This window comes from Anas acuta, chromosome 2 (assembly GCF_963932015.1).
Source record: "Anas acuta chromosome 2, bAnaAcu1.1, whole genome shotgun sequence".
Lineage (NCBI taxonomy): Eukaryota > Metazoa > Chordata > Aves > Anseriformes > Anatidae > Anas > Anas acuta.
In genome coordinates this window covers 89,231,657-89,259,400 of record NC_088980.1, presented here as the reverse complement: position 1 = coordinate 89,259,400, position 27,744 = coordinate 89,231,657, and the positions used below count along the sequence as shown (strand labels likewise).

The window sequence follows — 27,744 nt, the reverse complement described above, 5'->3', positions numbered from 1 at the left end:
CGGATGAAAAAGGCCTGCAAGTTTTCCTTTTGCTTGCCCTTAGCATTTACGGTCAACTTTTCCCAGCTCAAAACCCAAAGTCTGCTCTCAATTAGCCTGGCATAAATCAGAGCAACTCCATTGACTTCAGACAGCTTTTCTGGATATACAGCATTGTGAGACAGAACAGAATTTGGCCAATATTGTCTTTTTTGTTTTACCGGCATCATGGATTTTTCTCTTTTTGGAAGACTTATCGGTCGACACAAAGCAGATGACTGTGGACAACCTGTTTGATGTGGTAAACAAAAGCAAAGTAACTGCCAAACCAGCCGATGGAGTTAGAAAGAAAAGAAACATGAACACTGTGGGAAGGAGAATGCTGAGGAAGAACTTGAACCTTCTACTGATTTTGGTAGTGAAGTCCAAAAATAACCAAGAATATTGCCTAAAACTGTGTAGGAGTGTGATTTTAATCTCTAATCATGCCCATCAGAAGCAATTCCTCTGAACCTGATGGTGCTAATCCACAGTAAAACCAGACGCAGGAATCTGCAACCACACACAAAGTTTAGATACCAGCAGGAGCAAGACAATAAAATTATCATGAACACATTTCCTACTGGTAAAGCAAATGTAGTGAAGGAGTAGAGAGACTGAACTCTCTTTTGCGGAATTTATTTCTGTAAATACAGCACTGCAAAAATTTTGCAAACTTTTTTCCTTCCTTCAGAGGGACTAGGATTATGAACTAAAAGAAAGTTGATAGCAAAAGACAGATCTTTCCTGTATGAACAGAGATATTTCCAGTTTATGAGGCAAGAAATATTTTTAATTGATTCTTACAGATTCCTCTCTGCAACACTAGTGATGGAAGCAGAATGGGCACAACAAGCATTTCTTTTCACAAAAGCATAGGATGTCATATTTTAACTTACAATTTTAAAATTTCATTAGAAATTGCAGTAAGGCCTAACTAATGGTGCTCTATTAATTTTTTTTTTTTTAAATAATAAAATAAAAAAGTTGCTTCAGTGACAAAATGCTCAAGCTTGAAAACTTAAAAGATTCTAGTAGGAACACTGCTGAGATAAAAACTTCTTGCAACTAACAGTTAATTCAAACACTATAAAGATGCAAAAACTTTGTATGAGTCATTTGATTTCAAATTTTTGTTTATTTTTGGTCCCTTTTTAGCTGTCAGGTGTAGAGATAGTTTCGTTCACCTGGACTATTCCACTCAAAGCTTAGATACTTACTGGGATATTATAAAGCAGAAAGGCTGTTTTTAATCTTCCTACCACGATTACAGATTGAACACACTAAAAGTGTGAGTGACAGAATCAGCTTTGCTGAAAAGTTCATTTACCAGAAACCCAGCATGACTTACAGGTAGCCAATACGGACAGATTCTTGTCATGGCAACTTAGAACATTTCACTGGGCATAGAACTTGTATCTTCAGGTACCAACAGGTATTCTTTGGTCTGTAATGCCTAACGGGGAAAAACTAATTTGCTAGAACAACTTCAACATGAAATTAAACTTGAAATAAGTGTTTAAATGAGTACTTGTCTGTAAATGTTTACATGAAGATTTATTTCTCGGCTTTAAACTTAAATTATGCTTTAAATTATGTCAACTTCCAGGTGGATGTGGAGTAGAAATGGCTATTTTTTCAGAAAATGAAGATAATTATTGAAATTATGCTACACTGGTGAAAAAAAAAAAAAAAAAAAAAAAAAAAACAACAGAAAAAAAAAACAACAATTCAAAGAACTAACAAAACTAATCTGCCATGTTTCTACTGACTCATTACTAAAAATCAGCTCAAACATAAATTCATTAGGAATTACTGAAGACTGCAAAATAAAACTAGCAAGCAAATATTAACAGTGAGAAGATGTATTAGTATTAGATGCACGACTTGTATTTGTTTAATTGCAGTAAGAGAATCAACAATTTTTGTAGAATTGAAGCAGTCCCTCATTTTTAATCCAAGCTCAGCATTTTAACAAATCAATGACATCTGCTGCACATCGGCTGATAGATTCCCAGTCACACTGGTAAGTCATGAAACAGAGCATAAGGTCATGCACAAGGCTTTCCACACAGGGCAGCTAAAACCCCCAGCTGTACTCACACTGAAGATGCTTTAAACTCAGCCTCAAATGCACTGTCATCTTTGTCATCAGCCTGTAAGACCATGTGGCTCTTGGCCTCCAGCTCACTGAACAGCCAGCCAATAGGATGTGATGGAGAAGCATGAATGTGTTGCCAAATGGAAACAAACAAACAAAAACAGAAAAGAAAAAAAAAAAAAAAAAGAAAAGAAGAAAAAAAATAAAAAGGAAAGAAACCATTCTATGATACACATCACTCAACTACTGTTTAAATTATCTGGAGTCTTGTATTTTGTTATTGACAGAAGCCATTAAACTTTGGTCATATCAGTTTGCTCTGTAAGATGGGCAGCTTTATACGTAATACAGGGTTTTAGGGCTCTAAGTTTCCATCCAGAGCTAACCAACAGAAACCCCCAAAGAACTTCCCAAATGTTGTAATCAACACAGGAAACACTCTTCATGGAGCACACTTTGGTTTTGCAAATTGCACCCTGAGCCACTGGATGACAGACGTGTCCAGCTTTAGCTATCTGCAGCAAACATATCTTCATGTGAGTTAGTCAGCCAGATTCCCTTTATAGTCGAAAGAGAGAAATTGTTAGTTTCACAGCATGATTCATCTTAGCTGAAATTTCAGACATGTAGAACACATTAGGTAACTTCAGTCTTACAAGCACTTGCTCCACTCCACAGACATCAAAGGGAGGCAAGCTGATCAGACATCTAACTTAGGCAAAATTAATTCCAGCCCTCTTGTGTGGTATTCAGACGTGCTGAGGATCTGCAGCTCCCATTTTTTCTAAGCATGTATAGCCCAAGCCAAGTGTAATGGTACTGGCAATGACGCTAGCTCTGACTGACTCCAGTGATGCAGACTGCTCCTCAGCTAGTCATTACTGTCTCTCCTTTGTTAATTATAAAACATCAGATACGTTCACTACTACAGCGTAGCCTCAAAGGAAAATATTTATGCTGGAATGCTGGCTGTTTGCAAAGGGGAAAGACAATCAATGAATGGTAACATAAGCAGGGCAATTACCTCTGTATTAATGTGACTTTACCCTTGTTACAACCTCCCATTATGTTCCTATATTAAATATAAAATCTGTCAATGGATGATATTAACCTTGGTAAGTTCCATCAAATCAAACGCTCTACCTACCATGTTTTGGGTCCATTTACTTAGGGTAGATGGTGACAAAGAACTTGGATATGTAGGTAAACGAAATGAAGTCATCTACAAATTTTTTATTTTTATTTGTTTTTTTTTTCTTCCAATTTGCTGGAAAAAGGCTGGCAGGTTAATAAAGTGCAATGAACATAATGGAAAGTAGTACGGCGAAAGCAGGGCCCATTCCTCAGCTCAGGCACCTACCTCTCACTGAGACCTTCAACGCGCTGTCCGTGGCCTAGCATGAAGCTGGGGTTCGACTGACTGCACGGACTGGCAGGGGCCGATAAAGTGCTTTTGATGTTCTGTACCGAGTGTCTGCGGCTCCGTCGGCGCTCCAAGCCCCTTCGCTCACTGGCGCCCAGGCTGGCCCTTCTTCTGTCCTTGCGCCCGCTGGGCGGGGGGTCAGCGCTCTCATCTCCGTCCTCGTGTCTCAGGGTCACCTGAGGAGGAAAGAAAGGCAAGGCTTCTGATATGTGTCCTATAGGTACCACAGGTCTTCACAACTAGTCTTTAAAAAACAACCGATCTCAACATGAGTGAGGCACCGTTTCTACAGATGTCCCTCCACGTTGCTATCTATCCACCAGTGCAGTGTAGCAGGTCTAATAACTGAATTATAGACTGACACCTTGTATAAAACAGTACAGGACCTGTAACAACAGATATATTCATGCCATTTTCATTTATTTATTTGTTTATTTTTAGGGACTTAATTTTCAAGGAGTCCAAGCAGCGCTAGACACCTAGCTCTCTTTATTTCCTTCTAAAATACATATGTGAAGTCTTGGCACTTCTGAAATCAACAGAAAATCTCCTAGGCACTGATCAGTTGAACACTTCTGATGTTCAGACATGCCACTGGTAATGACTGAGTGAAAGATAGGTTAGTATTTTAGGATAGTGCCATCACTTATTCTCAACCAAGAGAATAGCAGATGCATACATAACTGCATTCCTCTTTAAGGTCTCTATTTTTACAGATCTCTCTGCAAAGTAAACAAAGGAAAAGAAACTAACAAAACTGTTTCTGTGAACTCATACCACAATGGATTAAAAGCAAAACACACAGACCACACATCTCCTCTAAGCTTCCCAATTTTTAGGTTAGCATAATTACTTTCTCTTCTGCCATTCAGTGGAAAATTCAGCATTTCCTGCCAGTTCAGAAGCACTGTCAGTGCAGAGGAACATATGCATTATACAAGGAAGGAACAATGCTGAGAATGCATTGTGCATGGCCACAATGACATTTGACAGAAAATTCTGACATTGGTTGGGAGCTCATCAACTGGAAATAGTCCAGGAACAAAATATGGATGTAGCTGTATTGGGTTTACGTGGCAAGGGTTTGGTAGCAGGGGGGCTGCAGGGGCAGCCTCTGTGAGCAGAGCCCAGCAGCTGCCCCATGTCAGATCAGAGCCAGCTCCAGCCGGCTCCAAAGCGACCCGCTGCTGGCCAGAGCTGAGCTAGGGAGCTGAGCTGGATGGTCTCCTGGAAGAACAGAGTTAAGAAAGGGAAAAAAAAAAAGCTGTGTGACAGCAGCTGGGAGAGAGGAGTGAGAAGCAGCCCTGCAGCCCCCCAGGTGAGTGCAGCAGGAGGGCAGGAGGTGCTGCAGGCAGGCAGCAGCAGTTCCCCTGCGGGCTGTGCAGGGAGAGGCCCCCGGTGGAGCAGGCTGTCCCCCTGCAGCCCATGGGTCCCCCATGGAGCAGATCTCCACGCTGCAGCCCCCCCGTGGGTGGAGGAGCCCCCGGTGGAGCAGGTGGATGTGGCCTGGAGGAGGCTGCGGCCCACGGAGAGCCCCCGCAGGGCAGGAGCAGGCCCCGGGCCGCAGCTGCAGCCCCCCCGTGGAGAGGAGCCCCCGCAGGAGCAGGGGGTCTGGGGGGAGCTGCCGCCCAGCCGTGGGGGACCCGTGCTGGAGCAGTTTGCTCCTGGGGGATGGATGGATGGATGGAGCCCGTGGGACGGAGCCGTGTGGGAGCAGTGCTTGAGGAGCTGCTGCCTGTGGGCAGCCCGTGTGGGATCAGCTGGGGAAGGACGGCATCCCGTGGGAGGGACCCCATGGGGAGCAGGGGCAGGGAGTGAGGAGACAAGAATGGCAGAGACAAAGGTGTTAGGGACGGACTGCAGCTCTCATTTTCCATTCTCCTTCACTGCCTGAGGAGAGGAGGTAGAAGAGGGTGGATGGAGGGGAAGGTGTTTTTTTAGTTTGCTTTTAGTTTCACTAAAAGCACTCGCTGCTCTAGTCTGTAGGCAATAGGCAATAAATTATATCATTCTTCCTATGTTGAGTCTGTTTTGCCCATGACAGCGATAGGTGAATGATCTCCCCGTCCTTATCTCAACCCATGAGGTTTTTTTCATCGTAAAAAAATAAATAAATTGGAGTGTAGGGAGAGTCAGAGAAGGGTGTGGTGGAGTTAGCTACCTGTTCATGTTAAACCACCACAGCAGCATCTAGTATCTTGAATTATGGCATGCCATTGAAATGCCAGTGTGACACATCTCTAACAGAAAAAGAGAAGTGCCATCATACAGTACATAAAGAGAGAACTACTGCTAGCAGAAACAACAAAATTACTGGTGGATCTCATCTGAAACGCAGCATAAAGATTAAGCAACCTTTAATTAAGAAGAATCCATTCACATAGGAAGAGGTAAAGGAAAAGGATATGTGGGTGACCAGAAAAATGCGTATTTTCTTGTTTCTATGTCTTGTTATTCTGGTAATTCTTACTAGAAGAGACTTTGACAAAATGAAGGTTGGGGAAATGGGATATCTCTGCAGAAGGTGCACAATCTATCAAAGCGTGAAGGATTTTTTAAATAAAGCACAAATTTGGTAGTAAAAGAAGGAATGTATGTGGATATGTCTACAGTTAATCTGGTTATCAACAGAAAGCTGGTATGTAACTAGGTAAACTGATAATTTTGCTATCAGGCCTTTCAGTAGGCACAGCATAAATAAAAATAATCTGTTTTTAAGTTTAACAACCATTTTTTACAGAGGACATTATCAGCTGATGCCTCTAACAATAAGAAAAGAAGAACATGGATCCCTCTCATTCTCACGTTCCTTTTTTTCTGGCCTGACAGTCCTCCTACAGTCTGGTCTATATAAAAAATACCTCTGCTAAAGTTAGTGAAGTAGTGATATGGTTTAGTGGAGGACTCGTTAGTGTTAGGTCAGAGGTTGGACTCGATGATCTTAAGGTCTGTTCCAACCTAGACAATTCTGAGATTCTGTGAAGTGGCATGGGTGTAGAGCTGATGAAGAAAATAGAGAATCAAATCTACCACATCCTTTGCTGGACTTGGATGGAGATAAAGTCATTTCATTTCATCGCATCAGAATACGAATTCACATTTACATTATATTGACTGCAGCCTAGACCTTCCCACTTCCAACACTTCCCAAAACCTGAAAATTGAGTCTAATTATTAAGAAATTGGATATCCTATCCTTGTATATAAGTACTTCATAAGTAGTTAATTTATACCTAGGTGGTGAATGTGGAGTCGTTCATTACTCCATTGCTGCAAACTGCACAGAATCTGGTCCAGCGTAAACTCGTAAAGAAGGACTTGCTGGGTATTCAGCTGCAGAACAAGTGGTATTTGTGACTAAGCTCAGCTGAACCTTTTTCATGAGCCGAGTACTTCTGCATATGGAGAGAACTGCTTACTTCAGGATGTGTAACAAGCAGTCTGAGAAAGTTTTCACTGCAGGCAGAACTGCCTTTAAAGAGGCTAGTAAATGTGCTGCTTTGCCTTGCAGTACACCCCAGCATTAGTATGAAACGCATCTGTATGAGCAGCTATATACTTGTAGCAGGTCACGTATACGAATGTGTATAATACTTCTAGCAGCCAGATGTTTTTCTTTTAAAATAAAATAGATAACCGAATTTCACCTAGGTTACATTCCCCCCTCCTCTAGGCTTTGAAGTTTGCACAAGCTGTAAGATGCATAAAACAGGGCATGTTATGTTACCTCATAAATGTTAAATTGCTCAACTAAGTCCAAGTCTGTTCCTTTCTTGTTCAAGTGTCTCTGTGAAATAGCTTCAATGCCTAGCTCTTCCAGACAGTCCACCACGTCGTAGAAAGAGTCTTGATCTGGCAACCCCGACAGCGTCTAAGAATCAAAGGAAAAACATTTAAATCTGTTTGTTTTGAAAAGAATTAAACAAAGGTTTTTAAAAGCGGGTGGCAAGTGGTGCTACGTATGATTTCAATAAAACAAAACCATGATGTGGGATTAGAGACACCGCTAGAAAATAAAAAACAAGTGGCACAGCTTTTAACAAACAACTCGATGCACTGTGTAGAAAAATGAATAATTGGCAAAACAAATCAATGTTGTTATTTCATACAAAAGTATGGAAAATGTGGGTCTTTAAAATACACAGTTGGATTCTTCCTGGCTTCATTCAAGTACAGATTTAAAGAACAGAGAATGTTAAAGCATCAAACACAAGGATAAAAGCAAAGACAGAGAAAAAAATGGTTCAGCTAAAACCAGTGAAGCTGATTTCCTACTGATTCTTATAACTTTGGCCGTAAGAAGAAAAAGTCGAATGCACAGCTGTGTGATGTCAGGACAGCAGGAAATATCCTGCACCATGTGCCTACTGTCCTCAACACCTGCAGCAGAGGTCATTCTCCCAACGCACAAATTGTTTTATATTACAGAGATATTGACTTCTTTCCTCCCTTTCAACCTTAAAAGTCTTACTAAAGGTATGCTGACTTCTTAGCTCCAATACCATGTTAAAAGTACTACAGATTCCTGATTATGGGGTAAGTTGTTACCAGTGACACTGGAGCATTAGAACACTAGAAAATCAAGAATGCCAGGAATAACAGCTACTGAAAATAAACTATTTGAATTCAGAGCTTTATATGGTGCCCACTCTGTATTCAAGAGAGAAAGCACTTTTTTTCCTTTTTTGGTGAATACAAAAAACTGAGAAGAAATGGAAGGCGGTCTTCTGCAGTGTACCATGTACTTTGAACACTCCACTGCAGTGCACATAGCAAGAGGAATTGAATCAAGCCACTCAACAGTGTACTGCAGAGTGATGCTTGGGAAGAGGACATGGACATTGCACAGCTCTAAAAAGAGCATAAGTGAACTTCATCCACCAGTCTTGCGGACAAAGTCAACAGAAAACACAACTATTTTGGTCTGCTATTATTTTCTGCTCAGCTTGTGCAAAGAGAGAGCCCAGGCAAAAAGCAGACACTCTCCAGCCAGTTTCACCTTCTCATGAATGGGATGGGATGAGCTGTGCTCTACTCCTTTTCTGGAGCATGGCTTTCCCAGAGTTGCTCTGAGGAGCAAAGTGAAAAAGAGAACAGCTGTTCTGGGCTACCTCCCTCTACCAAGAAACTTTACATTCAGAAAAATTAGTTGGAATTACATGAATAAGGAGAGACAGCAATAGACAGCTGACATACCCTGCCCTGTTTAAGCACCTCTTTCCTATGAAATGAGGCACTGGGAAACATGCCAAGCCGTGTTTCTTCTTCAGTCACTGAAGGACTATTGTCTGATGATTATCTAGTGAGTTGCACAATAAAGAGGAATGCTTAGCACAAAACCCTAATAAAGTGCTAGGATAATATGTTTAGGATCTGATTAAACATTTGTGTCTGTCCAGGACAGTATTTAGGGCGTCTGTTCAAAACCCACTGAAGACCATGGAACTACATTTTCCTGAACAGTGCTGATAATACATACCATGTACATTTTGGTCTTTCCTAAACTGACACCTAGCAACCTTAAAAAATGAAACCTGACCTTGGCAAGGCAGAATTAAAATATAGCCACTTGGAGAAGTGTGTTTAAACCATAGTCTTTGTTTTGTTGCAGTATTTTGTTGTGTTACTCCTAGCTTAGAGGAAAACAAGGACTTCAAATCTCATACTCTTTAGAATTCAGGTCTACAAAAGAGGAATAAATAAGAATATCAACAGTCATTCTTACGCTTCTATCCCGTTTTGGTTTGAGGAAACATCCCTGAATTAAGATTGTTTTATTTGTTTGTGCAAGTTGTGCAAGTTGCTCTCAGGACCTTATGGGAATGCTTGCACAACACTGAGTTCTTCTCTCTCAAGCAGCTGCTTTTGGAATGGTGAACTAAATTAAAACCAAAAACCTAGCCTGAGAGTTTTGAGCTTGATATATCTTCTTAACCACATTTTTACCAAAGCCTAAACAATACATTTTACCTACCACTAACTGTAACAGTCTCAATGGAAAAAGGCAAGAAACTGATGAAGTTGTATGGGCAGTGGAAAAGAAAAACCCACCACAGTACTATGGAATTACAGGCCAAATATTTTCCTACACGATAAATCCTATTAGACGACATATGAAACTGGTAACAGCAGAATAACCTTACCTCGACCTGTCCTCGGTTCCATTTCTTAACAAAGCCAAATGTAAATTAGCACTAACCTTATTCCTAGCTTCAGACTGAAAGGCTCTCTTTAACTGTGATTTTTTAAATGTGTATTGCTGGATGACATTAGGTAGCAAAATTAATAAGTATAGTGTCTTTTGTCATTTAGAAAATATTCACAGCACAAAGCAGTGGTGCAGACAGAATACAGACAACACAAAGTCCAACAAAGTGTATTTGGTGTGCATGCTTTGCATGCAAGTCCAAATAACATAAAAGTACTGCTCTGGTTACTAAACATCCAACAGATTGGGTTTCAATAGAAGGCCACACACTATATAGAGATATTATCTAAATCCTACATGCTTTGGTGAAAAACACAGTAAATTTACATAGTAAATAAACACACTTAAGGGCATTAGCCGAGTTTTCAATTGCTTTGGGATAGGAGGAAGCATGTCTCATGCATGCGTTTTCCCAGGAACCACAACTTCTTCTAAAACATCTGCTGCTGCCAATGCTGAATACAGGACATAAGAAGATCATTGCTCCAGTGTGGCAGCTGCAATGTCCTTAAGGCAGGTCACTGAAGAAATGATGTGCCAGCTGCTGCTTTAACACCACACTGGCCTGCGACAGCACTTTTCCAGCTGCTGCTGCTGCTGGACCGCTGGTGGGTGTCACTCTAAGCTCCCACTACTAATCACTGGCCTGGAAGCTTGTACTTAAACTTGGCTTATCCTGGATCTGCTAAAAAGCACTCAGTGCTTAATCTGGCTACACTAAAACATACTGATTTTTACATACTGAGTAATAATTTTACTTACCTGTTTAAAACAAAAGTATTGTATAATGCAAGAGAACGAACATAGTCTTAAAAAACTGGTAAAAAGAAAGTCATCAGTAATTTTACAGCTACAAAACTACTGGTATAATCTCAGTAATAGAAAATTTTTCAGGCAAATGTAAAAAACAACATATAAATGAAAGTCTGGAAGTAAACAGAAAAGCCAATTGAATTTAACACAGAATTCAATTTCTACATTTGGTGATTAGAAGTTTTAATATATTTGTGTGTGTGTGTGTTTGTGTGTGTGTGTGTGTCTATGTAAAAGGAAATATAAAGTGTTTAATCTATTTGGACCTCAGTAAAACTTCCAATAAAGGGCCACATGGGAAACAAATAATAAAAATAAAGAAAGAGGGATTAGAGTAAGATCTAACAGACCATATGAACTAACCAAAGGAAGGTGACAAAGGTTATACTGGGACTATACAGAATCTGAGGTATATATATTGAGATCAATCTCATTTTAGAGATTCATTAATGAGTAAATCCCCCATAATTAAGAGAAGGTTAATGAAATGGTAGCATAAGTAAATTGGTTAAGTGTCAACAAAGGAGAGGATGAGGATAAAAGGATTGGTACAATTCTTGTATCAGATTTTGAGCAGGAAGGAAGGCAGTGTATAAATGTATACATGGAAAAAGAAAACGGAGTAGGAGAAGTATGCTTCCTTAAGACAAATTCCCCATGAAGTTTCTGCCTGCACTGAAAACTTTGACAATTCCTCGCCTGGAGAAGCTGAAACCATCTGAGCCTTCTTTGTATTCTCTGCGGGGGAAAAAAATTACAACTGTGACATGCTGCTTACTGTTTTCTCTATAATCATGAAAAAAAATCCCATTAAAAACATCATAAAACTGTCCATAAGCCAGATCATAATTACAAGTGTGGCATTGTGGGATTCCTCTGTTCCTTGATCTTCGTAAGTCCTTTGACTGTGAGATGCTTTTTCTTTTTGTTTGCTTTTAAAGAACTACCTCCTCCTAAAAATAGCTTTAAATGTAGTGAAAAACTCAGACTAAACAAATTAACTATAGGATGACAAAGGAGTCAATATAGAACAATTTTTTTAAAGTTAGACACCGGGTAGTTGCAACGGAGGTGGGGGGGAAGGGAATTATTTCAGACAGAGGAATCAATACACGATACAACAAGGCTTAGAACAGAAACATTAAAAACTAGTAGCCTCAGCTTTAACAGCAGCTACGGACACAACGAGCAGGTGATGCTTTTCAGAAAGAGTACGTCAATATGTAAGATGGTCTTTGAAAGTCAAGAGGATCTTTACTGCCATGTAAGCAGGTGCAAGGGCAACTCTAAGTAAAAGGACAGTGACAACAGGGATGTCACTGGGAGAGATCAGGCCCTCTCAGGCATATTCACTGGATAATACCAGCCATTAAGAAACCATTTCATTAAAAACAAACACACAAACAGAACAACCCATTGCCCCAGCCACAAGCACAGAAAGCTGTCATCCTGGTATATGACCTCCACGGACACACTCTGGATTTTTAAATGAATATAATGAATAGTAATAATGTTCTGCAGTTCTCTGACCTATTAAGTATAATTATAAAACACAAAGCTATTTTGATTTTCTAGCAGTATGTTGACCTTCTGTGTTCTTCAAAAGATTTACTTTTAATTTTAGTCACGCTAGGATTTGTTTAGAATTTGAAGACTAGACACTAATTTTTAAGGAATTTACACTAATAAATTTATAACTTTTGCAGGCCTTTCATTTTCTCCCTCCTCATCACTCAAGTGACTGCTTCCGAAAATGTTTGATTTTACTGCAAAACTACTACTTGTAATAAATGGTACCAGAAAATACAAAGAAAGAAAAAAATCAAAGCATGTTTTTACCTCAGTTTTTAAAGTGGAAACACTCTCACTCTCACAGCTCTCAGACCTGTTTAATTTACCATATTTGGTTTGCAGTGAAAAAAAATAACATAATTTAAACAATCTGGAACTAGAAAATTGTGCACAATGCAAGCCTTTGTGAGCATTTGATCTTTTCACCAGTACTTGCTTTCATTATCTTCTGGGTAATTTGTTAAGCTGGTTTGTTGAGTTTTGTTTTGCACCGTAGTGCCAGCTTTGGGAGAGGAATCGTGTCATAATATGTTTATGCACAGCAACGAGCAAAATAGCAATTCTGCTGCTGCCAGCTGCTGCCTCTGGGTGACTGCAACATCTCTGGTCCTGCAACTTCTCTGAGACAAGTCTTTGTCATATCTTCTCAATACAGACCTGTATTATGCAACTGAAAATACAAATATCATCACTCCAAGTAATAGTAACAAAGCAAACAAACCTTGTTAACCAAGGTCATTGCGTAAACCAGTAGTTCCGTATCAACCCCATCCTTCTCCTCCAGGATCTCCATGATGTTGGACCATGGCTTGGCTCCTAGAGATAAAGCAGAAAACATCAGTAAAGGTAACCAAAATGGACAGCTGTTGCAGCGACATTTGTCCAAGAGGCAGCATGAGCTGGAATGATGTGGCCAAGTGGAAGATCAAGTGAATCAAGTGGATCTGCAGCTTCCTCTCCAGTCTGCCCTACTCCGTGGAGGACCAAGTAAACATGGTCAGCGAAAGCAATGGTACATCCTGAGGCAGGCTTCTAAAATGTCAGGCGGACTTTCCCCAGAGCTACTAATTTCTCTCCCTCGATGATGAAGGAAGCTTTGTTAGCCCACTCAATTGACAGTGAACTTCTAAAAATCGTGTGGGAGGAATTTTACCCCACCTATTGTAGGCTCCCACAGCCTTAGATAAATCTTACACAGAAGTCTGTATGCTACTCCTCCAGTGTGTTTGTTGCTGACATTCCTAGTGATATTACTGAGTTACACTGCATTAAGATAAGTCCTGTTAACAAAACAGTGTGGCAGAGAAAGACAATTTTCCCAAATTACAGGTTGCGTGTAAGATTAAAAAAATTAAAAAAAAAAGTTTTTTTGCTGTGGTTCTTACTTGGATTATTTTTAATAAGAATCCCCTCCACGCATCTTTCAGATACATTTATCTCTTTTTTTTCTCTTTTTTTTTTTTTTCACTCAGTAAGGTCAAAAATCTGTGCTTCTAGCTATGAACTATTTGCCTGATTTGCATTTGTATGTTTGATATACATTTGCAGGATTATCTGCTGCCAAAACCCACGTGGCTTTAGCGAGTTATTGCACCAAACGAGTTAGGCAGGAAATGCCAACCAGATTCAAGATAATGTCTCGTGTGGAAGGAACCTTGTAAAACCATTCCATTTAATTTGGCTAAAGGCAGATGACAACATTTTCAATGGGAAAAAAAAAAAAAGAAAAGACTATTTTATCTAGGAAAATGGAGTAAATAATGAAAGACTACAAATCACTGCTTTGTTTGGAGTAAAGTTAAAGGTTGGGAGAAAAAATCAGAAAGCTAACCCTAATTTAGAGATGCCCAATTCACCTACAAGATTGTAACTGCGAGAGTTTTACAATTCAGAGAGAAAAATGCGGAGTATTCTAGCAGATCACATCCCCTAAAAATTATAATGATGACAACACTTTGAATACAATCAGGCAGTAAAAAGGAAACGTTTCATCCCAACAACCTGTTGCTGACTGATCAGTGACCCCGAGGTTAAATCTCCGCACTGCTCTCACAGCAATTACCACCACTGCTTATTTGTGATGCTACTGCACATACATGCAGATAAATCCTGCTGCACAGACATGGATCCCTACTAACCAAGCACCCATTTTCAAAGCAATGGCAGCGCACTGTGTGAAAAACTGTCTAGTGATGAACACGCAGACAGCAGTATTTCTCCTGTTTTCTTTTCCCCACACTTTGGAGACATTCTCTGATCTTTTCTCCTGAATAATAAAGCAGAGCTTCCTTATCTCAAGATAAATCAAAGTAGAGGGGATTCACCCTCATCTCTCAGAAAGTATTTATGTGCATTACTGATTAAGTACTAATTTCAGTACACTGCTATAATGAGAACACACTAGACACTGCTTTACCAGAGTCTCTATATTAACCAGACATTTTGTTCAGTACATGTTCAAAAGACATGTGGAACAAATTCACTCGGCTCACAAATGATATATGATCAGCAGGAATGATATCCTCACTACAAAAATGTCTTCCTGTGGTTTCTAGTGAAAAATAAAAATGGAAGAAAATAAGAAAGAGAAACAAAATGGGGAAACTGCACAAGCTTGACTTATAACAATGCCATTTAGAAAAAAGTGAGTTGCCAACAACATGAAAAGTTAATTATTTAATCCACACCACATTATTCAGTGACAGTCTTTCTAGAGGAATACCCATTTATTTTGTAGACAGGTTTTATTCATAGTGAAACAATCCTATTCTGTTTTCTAAGGACAATATCCTGGTGTTTTATTTATTTCTTTATTTTTTTGCCTGGATATCTGTGTACTTCTCCATTATCACAACAGAGTATTTTCAGGATTCCCTTGCTGTTTCCATGCATGGATGACAAAGCTTTCCTCTATGCATGCTGCTTCTCTGTGTCAGACCACAATTAAAAAAAATATGCAAGCAAGGCAGCCCAGTAACAGCTCACACATCCTTTGAATTCTTTAATTAGGATGCTGTTACTAACCTTAGACAACTTTGAAAATCTAGGCTTGCATTTGTAATTCTTTTCAACTGAAATTCAATCTATTCCCCAATTGGTATCACCAGGAGGCTGTACAAGGACTTTGACTGAGCCACTCCAATTTGTACCAGATTAAACCCTGCTTTTCAAATGCTGTTTTCCTCATTATCATCTCAAGCTGAACAGCCAAGCAGTAAATAAACACAAAATAAGACATAATGCTGTCTAGAGTTTGGGGACTACGCAGTTCTGGTCTGAAAGCTGCACCATTTCCTTCCTTCTCACACTAATGAGAGTCTCTAGTTTGTAACCTATGATCCCAGCAGCATGAGGCATGGGTGGATCTAAAGCAGGTTTCTCCTCTCATCCACACACAGGCCCTGAAGGTTGGATTTCCAAGTATGTTGTTCCTGGAGAGTCACCACTTAAAGATGAGTCCATAGGCAGGAGTCTAAGTGAAAAATATAATTTCCAAGCCACAATTTTTTTGTGTGGTAAGGTGGCTAAGTGAAAAAAAACTCCTTCACCTCTCAGTATGAGATGCCTAGAAAGATTTTGTGAAAGGTACTTTGGAAGATCATGCATTACAGAAACTGGTGACTTTAGAAAAGTCATGGGTTGCTGTAGTAAAACAATGAGGCTCATACAAAAGATACAAAAAGCTTTAGAAAGATATTTGTATTGTGTAAGATATTAAAAGCTCTCTCATTACAGAGAGGAACCTTTGAGGAAGGTAGTGTGCAGAGCTAAAAGCTACTGCTTGCTGCCATCTGTGCAATGGTCTGAATATAACAGATTATGGAAAACCTAAACTCAGGTATTTATATTAAAAAAAAAAAAAAAGTAAATTCATTTAAAATTTATGCTATAAAGTTTATTTTTTAAAACAGTGCAATAATTTTTGTGTGCCAATTGTCAAAAAGCCTTACTTTCAGCCTGTCTCCTCTACCTGATCGTGATGTAAAAGAATGACGATGTAGCATCCCAGATCTTTTTCTGAGAGCAGACTGCGGTGTTCATGTAAGGTTACAACTTCCAGGCAGGACTTGTGGTAAAATTGCTGGGAGCGCTGTAACAGGCTCACTAGCTCACTAAAGCAAAACAGTAAAGGTCGAGTTTTGTGTGTGTTCTCCTGCCTTCTACTGCGTAAAATGGGAATCGCTCAACTGCTTTTTGCAGATTTCTCATTGGTACCAGCTATTATTGTGGCTACTCTGTCTGGAAGGCTGGGGCCTCATCACCCATGATGCTACCACAGCATTCTGAGTAGTCACGGATGGTCCATCAACACACAGAGAACTGCGGGGTTTCAACAGTTAGGTGTATATTAAGTGAATACTGTCTACTGAATAATGTCGCCCATTGCTTGAAGTCTTGATCTTTTCTCAGTTTCCCCTTCAAATATGTTTGCAAATGAATAAAAAAATAATAATAAAAATTAGTTTCATCCTGTCATTCATGCCTTACACATTTTTTTTTAATATTACAACTACACAGGATGCACACATAACATGCAAAGCACGAAAAACTTTGCATCAGGCAGGAACCATACACAAGGACTGTCACACATCATACAGACAGTCTCCAGTTGCCATAGGATAGAAAAAGTTTTGGAAATACCTCAATATCTTTTATTCACGACCCTTTAAATATGTGTGAACATATTTCCATCACAGCTACAGGATGGGCGTTAGTTTACTTGTTATCTTAGTGTGTGAAATGGGAGGAAAAGGGGAGAACTGATAACGCCAGCCACTTAAATAATTCAGCAATAAGTCAGGTAGCAGAAACATAATTCACAAACAGAATGCTTCAGTGTCCAGTTCAGCCACTGGGCTTTAATCTCTGTACTAAAAAATGCTTGTGATAAAACAGCCCCAGACAGCACAGTGCAACGCCAGCTGCGCTCTCCAGAGCCCGTACAGTCCTGGTATGCTTAACCTTAAAAGAGAGCAAATTCCACTGGGGCTACGAAACAAGAAGAAGCTGGGGGGAGGAATCTAGATGGAAATATAACTAGAACCTACATCGTACATGATGAGGACCATCCAGTTATTCACTTATAATCTGCTTGTATCTGAGAGTAAAGCAGACACTTCCATAGATCTTTGTACTTCAGCTTGCATATGGATGTATTCTTGCGTAGAAACCACAGATGGGATCACTTTGAAACAAGGCTGAGTTATTATGGGGTTCTTTATGTTAATCATGTGTGGTACACATGTTGAGGAATTATGTCATATCTCATCACCTTGTATGTACATGAAACATTGGACTTTTTTCAAAGCAGTGCTAAACTTAATTATATAACTGCAAGATTTATGACAATGTTTCAAGAAAAGGCACATCCCTATTTTTCCACTTTATTTCTGTTCCCTTAAATCAGTCATTACAGGCAGGTACCCTTCAGTTATAAGACACCAATTTCTAAATGTTATATACATGTAAAATGTAGACCTTTCATTGCTAAAAACAAAGGGCTATTCCACTGATGACATAAAAATGGAACTAAATAAAAAACAAGAAAAAAAAATTCTTTCGTAGCTAAGCATAATTGCTTATAGAAAAAAAAAAAAAGGATAAACTGGGTATTTTGGGCTGTTATGGACAAGAGTTCCGTTAACCCACAGGTATGAGAATTCCCCTAAACCCTCTTCTCATACTAAAAATTACCCATTGAACTAATGCATGACTTTTTTCATGTTTTAGCTTGATACTGAAGTTTTACTGCTTTGGGGCATGGAAATACTTGCCTGCGGCAGTTTTACAGATACAGAAGGGAGTACACAGCACACGGTATGTTCAGGGTCCTACTTGCTCTCTGTTTTCTTTAATGAGATTTACTTGCATGTGAACAGATGGCAACTTGAACATGTTGAGTATACTAGGGGGTTCAGAGAGCTGAGGAAATGCTATGAATGGCTGTAAAAATAAATCACAGAACTCACAATTACATAAATACTGTGATTACATTTCTGCTGATGACATTGTAAGGTTTATTGGTTTTATTTCAAAACAGAAGGCCAACCTGAAGAGTATACCATTTAAAAGTGTTACATTGATTTTGGATTCTCTCTGCCTGCTCCCCTATCATGAGAAACAATTTGGGGGTTGTTTTTTATGGTCTTTTCAACACACTAGAGAGTTGAAAGCAGAATCTGGCTACCTTCTCCTATTTCTGGCACCCCCTTTCTCCCCATCCCCCAACTTTTTTGTTTCACTTTTACCATATCAAGTTGCTCAAACAAGTTCAGCATGGAGGCAGTTGCTCCACCGAGGGGATCTTGCTTTAAACCTCCATGTGTTTGAGACCACAACAATGGTTCTCCCAACCTCAAAAACTCTCCTTGAGGCAAAGGAATGTTTCGCATCAAGGGAGACTGCCCTGGGAGCTTAGCAATAGCTTTGTGGGAAGAATAAGAAAGAACCATTTTTGTTCTATTTATTTGTAAAAAATACAGTATGCATATTCAAGTATTTTTCATGAGCCTGAAGGGTAACAGATTTCATAGTATAATATCTGCTCAAGGGCTTTATTTTAATGTAACAACAGATGGTTTTGCTTTTACTATAAAGCCTGTACTATTACTGACCTCGTCTTTCTCTTCAAAGGGATTACGCTGATTAGATATCATTTTCTCTTGTAAATCAGACTGCTTCTTTTCAGAAGGAAGTGGAAAGATGGCCCGGCCCAGAGGAGCCTTCAAGGTCAGGATATGCAATGGGGCTTACATTGCCTGCGGGTGCAGGGAAGGGGAAGCGATGACTGCAGTGTATCGGAAGCAGCATGGTTTTCCAGCTTTTCACTCCTTAGTTTTCCACTATAATTCATTCCTCAAAACAATCTTAAATTGTATGAATACTTAAAGTGTGCTTTTAATCCAGAAATCAGGGGAATGGCATATAAAGCGGAAATCATAACAGAAATCCTAAAATTGCTGACATCAATGACAAAATGCCACCTTGGTCTCAGCAGTGCTGGGATTTTGCAGCCCTGAGTAAGGGTACTCACCTCTCTTTTCATCAACTGTTGATACTGCCTGGATTAAAAGCGGCGCGTTAGATTCGGTGTACTCCACAAACACCAGCAGCAGCTTCAGCGCTGTCTTTACCACCAGGCGGAACTGGAAGAAAAGAGCACGAGACTTGTCATTCAGCAAACCGCAGCATCGCCAGGTGTGCTACATGAGACTGAGCAAGGCGCAAGCAGAACAGTCCAGATCCAGCAGTAACACGTGGGCGGGATAGATTAAGCTGCGCCACGACCAAAAAAATGACAGGTAGCTATTTGGATGAAAATGTCATTCACTGGAAAGTAGTCTCCCAGTACTCAATGAATCCCAACAAAAGCTTAATGCTGCCACACATAATAAAAGACTGAATGTCCCACCTATACATACACTTATGCTTATCCACAATATCTTTGTTCAAAGCTTACTGTATGCATAACCTGGTGGAATAAGAATAAATGTATTGTTCTGTATCTCAACACAACATTTACTTCCCACTTTCATTGTGAGCTTTTAATGTTGTGAAACTCCTGGATGACAGAATGATTCTCTCCTCATGGTTTCTTCTTTTCTTGTAGTGCTATTATTTAACAGGTAAATGATTAAATAAATACATATTCACTATTTATACAACCTGGGAGAAAGTGTGTTTAATCTCTGACTGTCCCACCCTGTCACAAGATGTGTGATTTGCTGGAAGTGAGCACTCCGTCTGTACATTTTAAAACTTATTTTCTCTACATTTCCAAGACTGTGAGTTCAGCAAAGACTCATCATCATTCAAACCAACCAACTGGAAATCAACAGTCAAACTCTACCAGTTTTGTTACAGATCTCCCGTTTCCAGAGAGGACATTTGACTATTAGGGAACTTTCTAAGTGCTGAGTAAGAAGTTACAGGTATGTACACGGCGTGATCAGAAATGTCTTCACACTTAAGGGAGTTTTGAATAATACGTGAAACATGAAAAATGAGGACTTTTTATTAGACAGGGCTCTGCATGTCCAGCTGAGAGGAATATTAGCAGGAGAATTGATTCTAGGTCAAATATGACATATTCTCAATCTAAACCATGGATTTAAAGCCAAATAAAAGGGAATATATTGTTGGTCCCAGAAGCACAATTTTCAGTCCACTGAGACTAAATCAGGCTGCATAAAAATAGGTATTTGTAAGCCTATTGCATTGTTGTGCTATATTATATCGCAATAAATCTATCAGACAGTTTGTGAGATTTTTAATAAGGTAGCTATAATAATGTGGTCATTAATCTCTTTCACCATTAATAGATTTTAAATGATCTCTCAGATGCATCCATGTAGAGATAAGCCACCCTCCAGAAAATCCCTGTCTTTGTCTCATTATATTAAGTTGGTAGGCAGCCTGAAACAAAACCACCTGGTTATTGCAATGTCTCACCCAGGGTGGGAGACAAAACCATCATTATCCTGCATTTCCTAACTGTTTCAGGGATGTATACACCTAAGTTTCTGCCAGTATTAGCTCATTCCCAGTCCCCTGGTTTTTCAGTTCCTCACAACATAACTCTCCTAAGAAGCAAGGAATCACCTTTCATCATTTATAGATATATGCAAAGACTGCAAGTGTATCTAGATCCTAAAAAAGACTGCAAGTATAATAAGCACAGGGTCATGCTACTGTGTTCACATTGCCACTCACAGAGACGTACTAGAGCTCATTTAGCTCATTTTAGCTCATTTATGGCAATGAGCTAAAATGCAGCTTGCTGCTTACAGCTATAAACACAGAGTTAACTGTGAACAAGCAACCCAGGCATTTCCCTGGTTTCTCACGTTCTACCCACTCATGTGAATTGAGCTTAATGCACTGCAATGATGCTGCTAGGGATACAAAATCTTCTGTTGTTGAACCTAGATTGTTTCGGTCCTGATGTACCATTGCATCAGATACTTTCAGGGCTCACAGCCAGCTGACAAACCTGACCAGGTCCCTTAAGACATTTGATTACTCTAATTAGCAGTTGTGCTGCCACAGTGATACCCCTGTGATACATGAGCTAGCCAAATTGAAGGAAATGGAAATCCCATGACACACAGCATAACTATACCATGGAAACACACCGGTGAGGGAGCAACAAATCAGTTCCCCATGGTTTCACAGGGCACCCATGCATATGCCAGGCATGTGAATACCACACTCCTTCTGCTGTACCATGATGTTTTCCCTACAAGTCAAGTTCAAGTGTTTAACAGGCATATTCGGAGAACTTCCAGCAAGTCTCCACTTGTTTTGCAAAGGTTCTTTGTAAAACAGGAGTTACCAGATTACTGCAAACAAGACTTGGAAGAGCATACGTCCCGGGTAAGCAGCTGTGTGCTGACTGCAAATCTGGTCAGGATCCTTTCCCTAGAAAGGAAATCTCACTCCTGGATATTACTCACAATGGCTCTCAAAACCTCAAGTCTTGGCCAGATGCTGACAACTGGATGTGTTTACTCGTCAGTACTCAACAGCAGGGTTCCGTATGTTTCCATGTGACAGCAATCAGTGGCACATAGCGGGCTTACGTCAAATATTTGCAACTCTCTTCTTCTTCCAGAAAGTATGAACGACCTTCTGTAACGCCTTTGCTCTAGCTGCTGCCTGCTGGCCACTGCAGCTGCTGTAAGGAGCGGCTAGCCCCTCGCAGCTTGTGGCTGCCAAGGCCTCGGGGCAGCCCCGGGCTTGGGCCGGCTGACTGATGGAGCACGGCCTGCAGGTGCCATCCTGCATCCACCATGCTTGCAGATGACAGCACAAGTAATAAACACCATCTAGACGCAGCTCTGGAGAAAAGGAGTGATTAGAAAGGCTTTGTTTCACTTGTCGTTTTGCTAGTAGAAGGACATTGTAAATTAAGCTCCTCAGAAAACAGTCAGCCAGCTCTGGGAAGGAGAGGTGAAGGCACATACGGACAGCATTCTGCTGGTAGTCGGCATGGCCACTAGCTCTGAGAAAAACTGCATTTAAAACATGTTGTTTCCTGCTTGGTAGACAATCACCACTGAGACACGTGTGGGCACTTTAAGCCTCCATACTGCTTTGGATGAGAACAAAAATGAAATAGTGCAGTCCGAGGACTAAGTCACACAATGTGCACAGGAGGGGCTCCAGAGCTGACACTTACTAGCCACTTGTGGCCCCCACAGCCTTTGCACACATCTTGCAATGGGGCTTTTTAATACTGGTTTAATAGTGCTTCTTAACAACAGCAGGCTACCATTAAGCAGCTGCACCACTCCTTGGAAAGCGAAGTCCTCAGCCAACCAAAGCCCCTTCAGATCCGTCCGTCTGTCACCCCCATACACAAGGACAATCCAAAGCCTGATGAGCTCACGCTAAAATGAATTCTTACCCAGAATGGCACCAAGTCTCTGAAAGAAAGGCCTGTACCAGGGACACCTGTTGCCAAGACCTGTGTGAAACTGAATTTTGTAACATAGCCTCAAAACCGATGTCCTCCCTATTAAATGACCCCCTCATGACGAGCTCCCTATGGGCTTGACGTGCCTGTAGCAGCACATGCATGATACTGATGACACCTGAAGTGTTGGTTATCGCAACGGGAAGGGTTTCAACCAAGAACGAGAATGATCGTTTCACAACTGTAAAAAATACCAGAGCTATTTAGAAAGTTTCCATTTGTGATTAATTATTGTGACTTTCAAAGTGGGAGATCCTCATATCTTCATGAGTGAATTATGAAATGTGTTTGCAGGGCATGCCTTTCCAATTATTTCAACAGTTGACAGATACATTGCAAATAAAAGGACTGCAAATCTCAAAAACAGGGAGATCATTTAACAGGAAAAAAAAAAAAAAAAAGCAGCCAATCGTTGACTTTTGTACTTCCATTTGTGAAGCCATGGGAGTTTTTGCCAGTCACCGGTATGATTTTATTTCACATAATGCACACAGATGGCACAGTAATGGGAGCAACAGAAACAAGTTACATATTTTATTCCTGAGTACGTGAATCACTAATTGTTTGAATCAGTGTTAATAACTTCTTGAAGGCCTTAAGGCTGTTTCTGGGATCTACTGGACTCTTGTTTAGTAGCAAAGACAGCTTTCTGAATCAGTTTCAGCAGAGTCCCAGTTCTATTAGAATCCACAGGGCAATCATACTATTAGTTCAGACAGGACTGGATGTCATAACAGCAATAAAAGAGACAGAAATATGTTGTTCTACCTCAATAAATAAATAAATAAATAAATAAAAAGAATCCCTGGTATCATTGCTTTGTGAACACTGGCTGTTGTGATTAGTTCCAAATTTCCACCCTAAATATCACTGTTCAGTTAAAACAGAAGGCTTGCTAGAGCAATATACATACCCACTAGCTCAGTAAAGTGATGTTTTAACAGCTCTGGGATTAAATCAGGATTCTCGAATTTCATAGCACTGAAGCATCAAAACTTTTTATTAAAAAAGTTAGAAAAGAAGAGAAAGTTAGAAAAGAAAATTATATTTTTGTATCACTTGCAAGCCAATTTAGAGAGAGGAAATGATGTTAGCATCTTCTGGCGAAAGATAAAATGTAGCCAGCAATGTAAAAGGAAGGAGAAAAATTATAAACATTCCTTTACATTATACAGTAGAGTTTGGCAGTCCTTTTCCTTTTTATCTCTTTACGTTTAGACAATCGGAAATATGTTACAGACCCAGCCAAACAGACTACGCAACAGACTGCAAAATTAATGTCCCATGGAAGGGTTTGTCCCACCCATTAATCACTGGCTGAGAAAAACTTAGATGTCTACGAGGAACGTTGTTAAAAATGTCATTAGCTTGGAGCCCAAAGCAACATTTGTTAAGTTCAGATTTAAAAAAAATAATTAGAAATATTTTTTTAAAAAGAAAGAAAACTGAAACAAAATCGGGTATAACAGTATTTCACTTAGGGTGATGCTTAGCATTTGTATTATTCAAATTTGAAGGGAAATGTGCACCCAGTGCCTCACTAGCAATTTACTAGGCCCAAACCATCTGAGGCCTAATCCCTGCCTAGTAGGCCACGCACTCATCACATCACCATGAGACACCGTTCTGGATGGTGAAGTAACGTAGCAGGACAACATGCACCACACCAGCTGGTGAGAGGTGCACAAAAAAGCTAAAAATCCTTCTTGCCCGTGGCACCTCAGGATTCACAGGACTTCAGATCCAGCGCTGTGTAAATAGCTTGCGAGTTTCCCAATCGCATCTGTGGTTCTGCTCCATTTCATGTGGCACAGCGGGACAAAACCACAGTCTGTTCAGAAGAGGAGAAAAGGACTTTCTGGAAGGGAAACAAATTGCTGGTCCTAGAGTCAAACGACACAGGACCTCATCCTTACTCGGATGGCCTAAATGTCTGTAACATTACCCAGAGTATAAGCCTACTTTGCCCAGTCTCTGAGACCCAACCTTTATGTGGCTACACGGCCCTTCTCTGGGAAATTACTACTATTGTTGCTGCTAAACAGTGCAGAAAGCATCAAAGCTGTACTTGCCCTAAGATCAGAGTATAAACTCCTTGCCTTGAAGGGAGATCTTCCTATTAACAACTGCACAAGGGAGAAAATCATCCCCCCATTCTTAGTTTTTCGTAGTAGGTGAGCAGCTGTACTACAGTATTTTCCTCTGTAATAAGCAAGGAAGAAGAAAAATACTGAGCTTGATGGCATCTTAGGATAATTTAATTTGGAAGGGCAACCCCACTTGCCTTCTCATCTGAGGTGAACACACCCAGCTCCCTCTCCTCATATATCATGTGCTCACAGTGAACCCCCACCAGACTTGCTTCAGGAGGTGAATATCTTTCTGGTACAGAGCATCTCAAAACAAGACCCTTGAACTTTGCTCTATTCTGACCAGAACCAAAAGGGAAGAACCACGTCCTTCAACGTGGTGGCTACACTCCCACTAATTCTGGATGTGGTTGGCCACCTGTAATGTAAGGGCACACTACTAATTCTCGTTCAAATTAATATTCTCTTATTCATAATGAGTAGATGGAATTACATGATATGATGCTAAAAGAAACATCTATAATTTCCCATGTGTTTTAAGAAGAGTTACTGGGACTTGATGCCAATAAAGGTTTGTGTTTGTTTTTTTTTCTTTTTTTTCAAGGAAGAATCACAGGGCAAATAAGTACAGGGCATATTACTTTATCTACTGAAAAGTTAGATACACAAAAACAAAAACCAACCAACCAAACAAAACACTGAGATTCTCCCATTATGTGTTCCATATATTTCTGTCTCTTGTTCTCCGTCTCTGTCTCCGGTTCAGACAGAAGAGTCAGACCAAAGCATAGCTTTGGCTTGCATGTCTCTGGATGAACCTCATGAGATCAGCAAGGATAAAATTGACTTGTGACTTGTCTGAAAGCATGACAAGATATTTTGCAGGCGGTAATGTCTTTTAACATACGTACTTTGAACCAGATGGACACATCAGAACAGAAATCTATCCCTGAAGAACAAAGATGCTCTACAAATCAGCAACATACTACATACACCCTGAAGTCAAAGCTTTGCTACTCACTCATAGCACTTGTAGCCTATTTGGAATGAAGGTAGAGTAAGCTTGCAATCTACCTGCAAAATATCAGGCAGATACACCCTTAATCTCTCTCTGGCTCTGTTGTTTCTCAAGTTCTATCATTAACAGAGGATTTCTGTTTACCTGCTGGGAGATTTTTCCATTCTCTGAGCTTTGGCGGAAAGATTGATAAACTTCATTTAGCCCAAGATATGAGCCTTTTCTTTAGATCAAAGTGTGCCCTGAAAGTGCAAGAGGGAGTTCTCAAAGAGGTCTTGTAAGAGAAGATCACATTGCAACAAAGATTACTCTAGTAAATGTGGGTCCCTTCAGCTTTTTAAAAGCACAAAAGAAACAGAGAATGTTGTTTCTTTTGGCATGATGCACCTCAAGATTTTGCAGGTAATAATAATCAATAAGTTCTACCAAATGTGCAACTAACTGTCCAACAGTAGCATTTGCAACACTACAGTTTGAACTGGGTATTTTCCAGTATAAAATCTTATTTTGTGTAAGCTACAATAACTCTTGCTACTGCTAGAGGCAAGGCTGCAGTTCCTGAGGGTCACACTGTGGCATGGCTGCCCCGCAGTAGTCTTTTAGGGTCTGCAGTAATTTTAAAATTGAATAAACTTTCTAAGTACATTTCAACTTTTATGTTCTAACATGAACAGCCTTACAAGCAAATTTTAACATAGATTCTGACATTTATCAAGCATTCCTCTAGCACGCTGCCATTCCCCATTCCTGCTATTACAAGAGAAGATCTGAAGAAGCAGTGTTTAAACATTGTTTTCACAATCTACCTGTTTGCTCTCAGCTCACTATTTTATTATTGGTTTACTAGAGGCCTCAGAGTTGTGCTTCAATTTCAGCATTACTGGATATCAGCAATAAGGGCTGTCTGTTCTATATGAAAGAACGTTTGCCTCTAATGACCTAAAAGGCACCCCCATCTTACTGAGGTTCTGGCATCAGCTGTGTAGTCCGTAGTGGTTCCCTGAACTCTTACCAGTTTGTTTGTTGCTTTCTTGCCCTGGAAGGTATAAATGCACCTGGAATACTTCTGCCTTTGTCTCAAACATCAGTTCTTGAAATCCTCTGTACAGATGAGGAAGAAGAAAGGCAACTGGATAACATTATGTTGACATTGGCTTGCACAGCACAGTGTTGGTAGAAATTATGCTATTAACAGCCCACGAATCAAGATGTGTACAAAGCTGGAGGAGGCTGCCCTCACTTCTCAGTCAGGCAAAGTCCCAGGTACGTGGATGCATGACACATGAATGCCTTTGGCCAAGGATGCATATCTGTGGCCAGTCCTTTAAAAACATAACTGGCTCACACATCATCCTGGTATTTTCAGATAAATACTAATTTTCTTGAATCTCTGGAACAATACCGTTTAAGTATTTTACAAGTTATTCACCCCATATTTATGTAGCAAGCACATCTCCAGGGTGACCAGCACCTCACTGGACCTTTTTAACATCTGTATGGATGAAACCCAACTTGTACTGCTTCCAGCTAGGCAGGAACTCTGAAACTGGCTGCACAGGCAAGGAGTGCCAGCTCTGGCATGATGACTGGAGATCATTTATCTCAGAAGCATGTAGGGGTGCCTGTTTGTGGTAAAGTATCATACCTTCTTCAGAAAGAGCAAAGAGCTTTGTAAACGTGTCATACAGTCTTTATGTAGCCAGACAAAAATATATCAGATTTTTTTTTTTTTTTTGGGGGGGGGGGGGGGGGGCAGGGGGAAGGTAGGTGGATGGGGAGAAATAGGGTGTCAAACAAAGAGAAAGACATTGCAGGGAAAACATTTGGAAAGCCCAATTACTAGGATTTGCAAATGACTTACAAAACAAAGAAACAGAGTCATTTCCATTCTCTGACTCTCTTCTCCAAAGGCATTTGAGGCCAAATTCCAAATGGCCTTTATTCCAAAAGGGTGACAACTTTATTTAGTAATCCAGTTCCCTTTCTACTCATAGCATGTGAATGTAAGAATGATCAGATGAATG

At 40.1% G+C, this 27,744-nt stretch overlaps 1 protein-coding gene across 10 annotated transcripts in view; it reads right to left on the bottom strand.

Annotated features, from left to right (window-relative positions):
* Positions 1-27,744, bottom strand: part of FHOD3 (formin homology 2 domain containing 3) — a 418,783-nt gene that overhangs the window by 107,625 nt on the left and 283,414 nt on the right. For 5 of the 10 annotated variants that reach the window (XM_068671118.1, XM_068671115.1, XM_068671112.1 and 2 more), the window contains exons 7-11: positions 19,169-19,280; positions 12,857-12,951; positions 7,270-7,413; positions 3,480-3,718; positions 2,122-2,208 (exon numbers count right to left, since the gene is read on the bottom strand). In XM_068671118.1, the coding sequence (XP_068527219.1) occupies positions 2,122-2,208; positions 3,480-3,718; positions 7,270-7,413; positions 12,857-12,951; positions 19,169-19,280 (677 nt within the window). The remainder of the gene's footprint in view (positions 1-2,121; positions 2,209-3,479; positions 3,719-7,269; positions 7,414-12,856; positions 12,952-19,168; positions 19,281-27,744) is intronic. The other 5 variants (XM_068671116.1, XM_068671117.1, XM_068671119.1 and 2 more) reach the window with 1 other exon arrangement.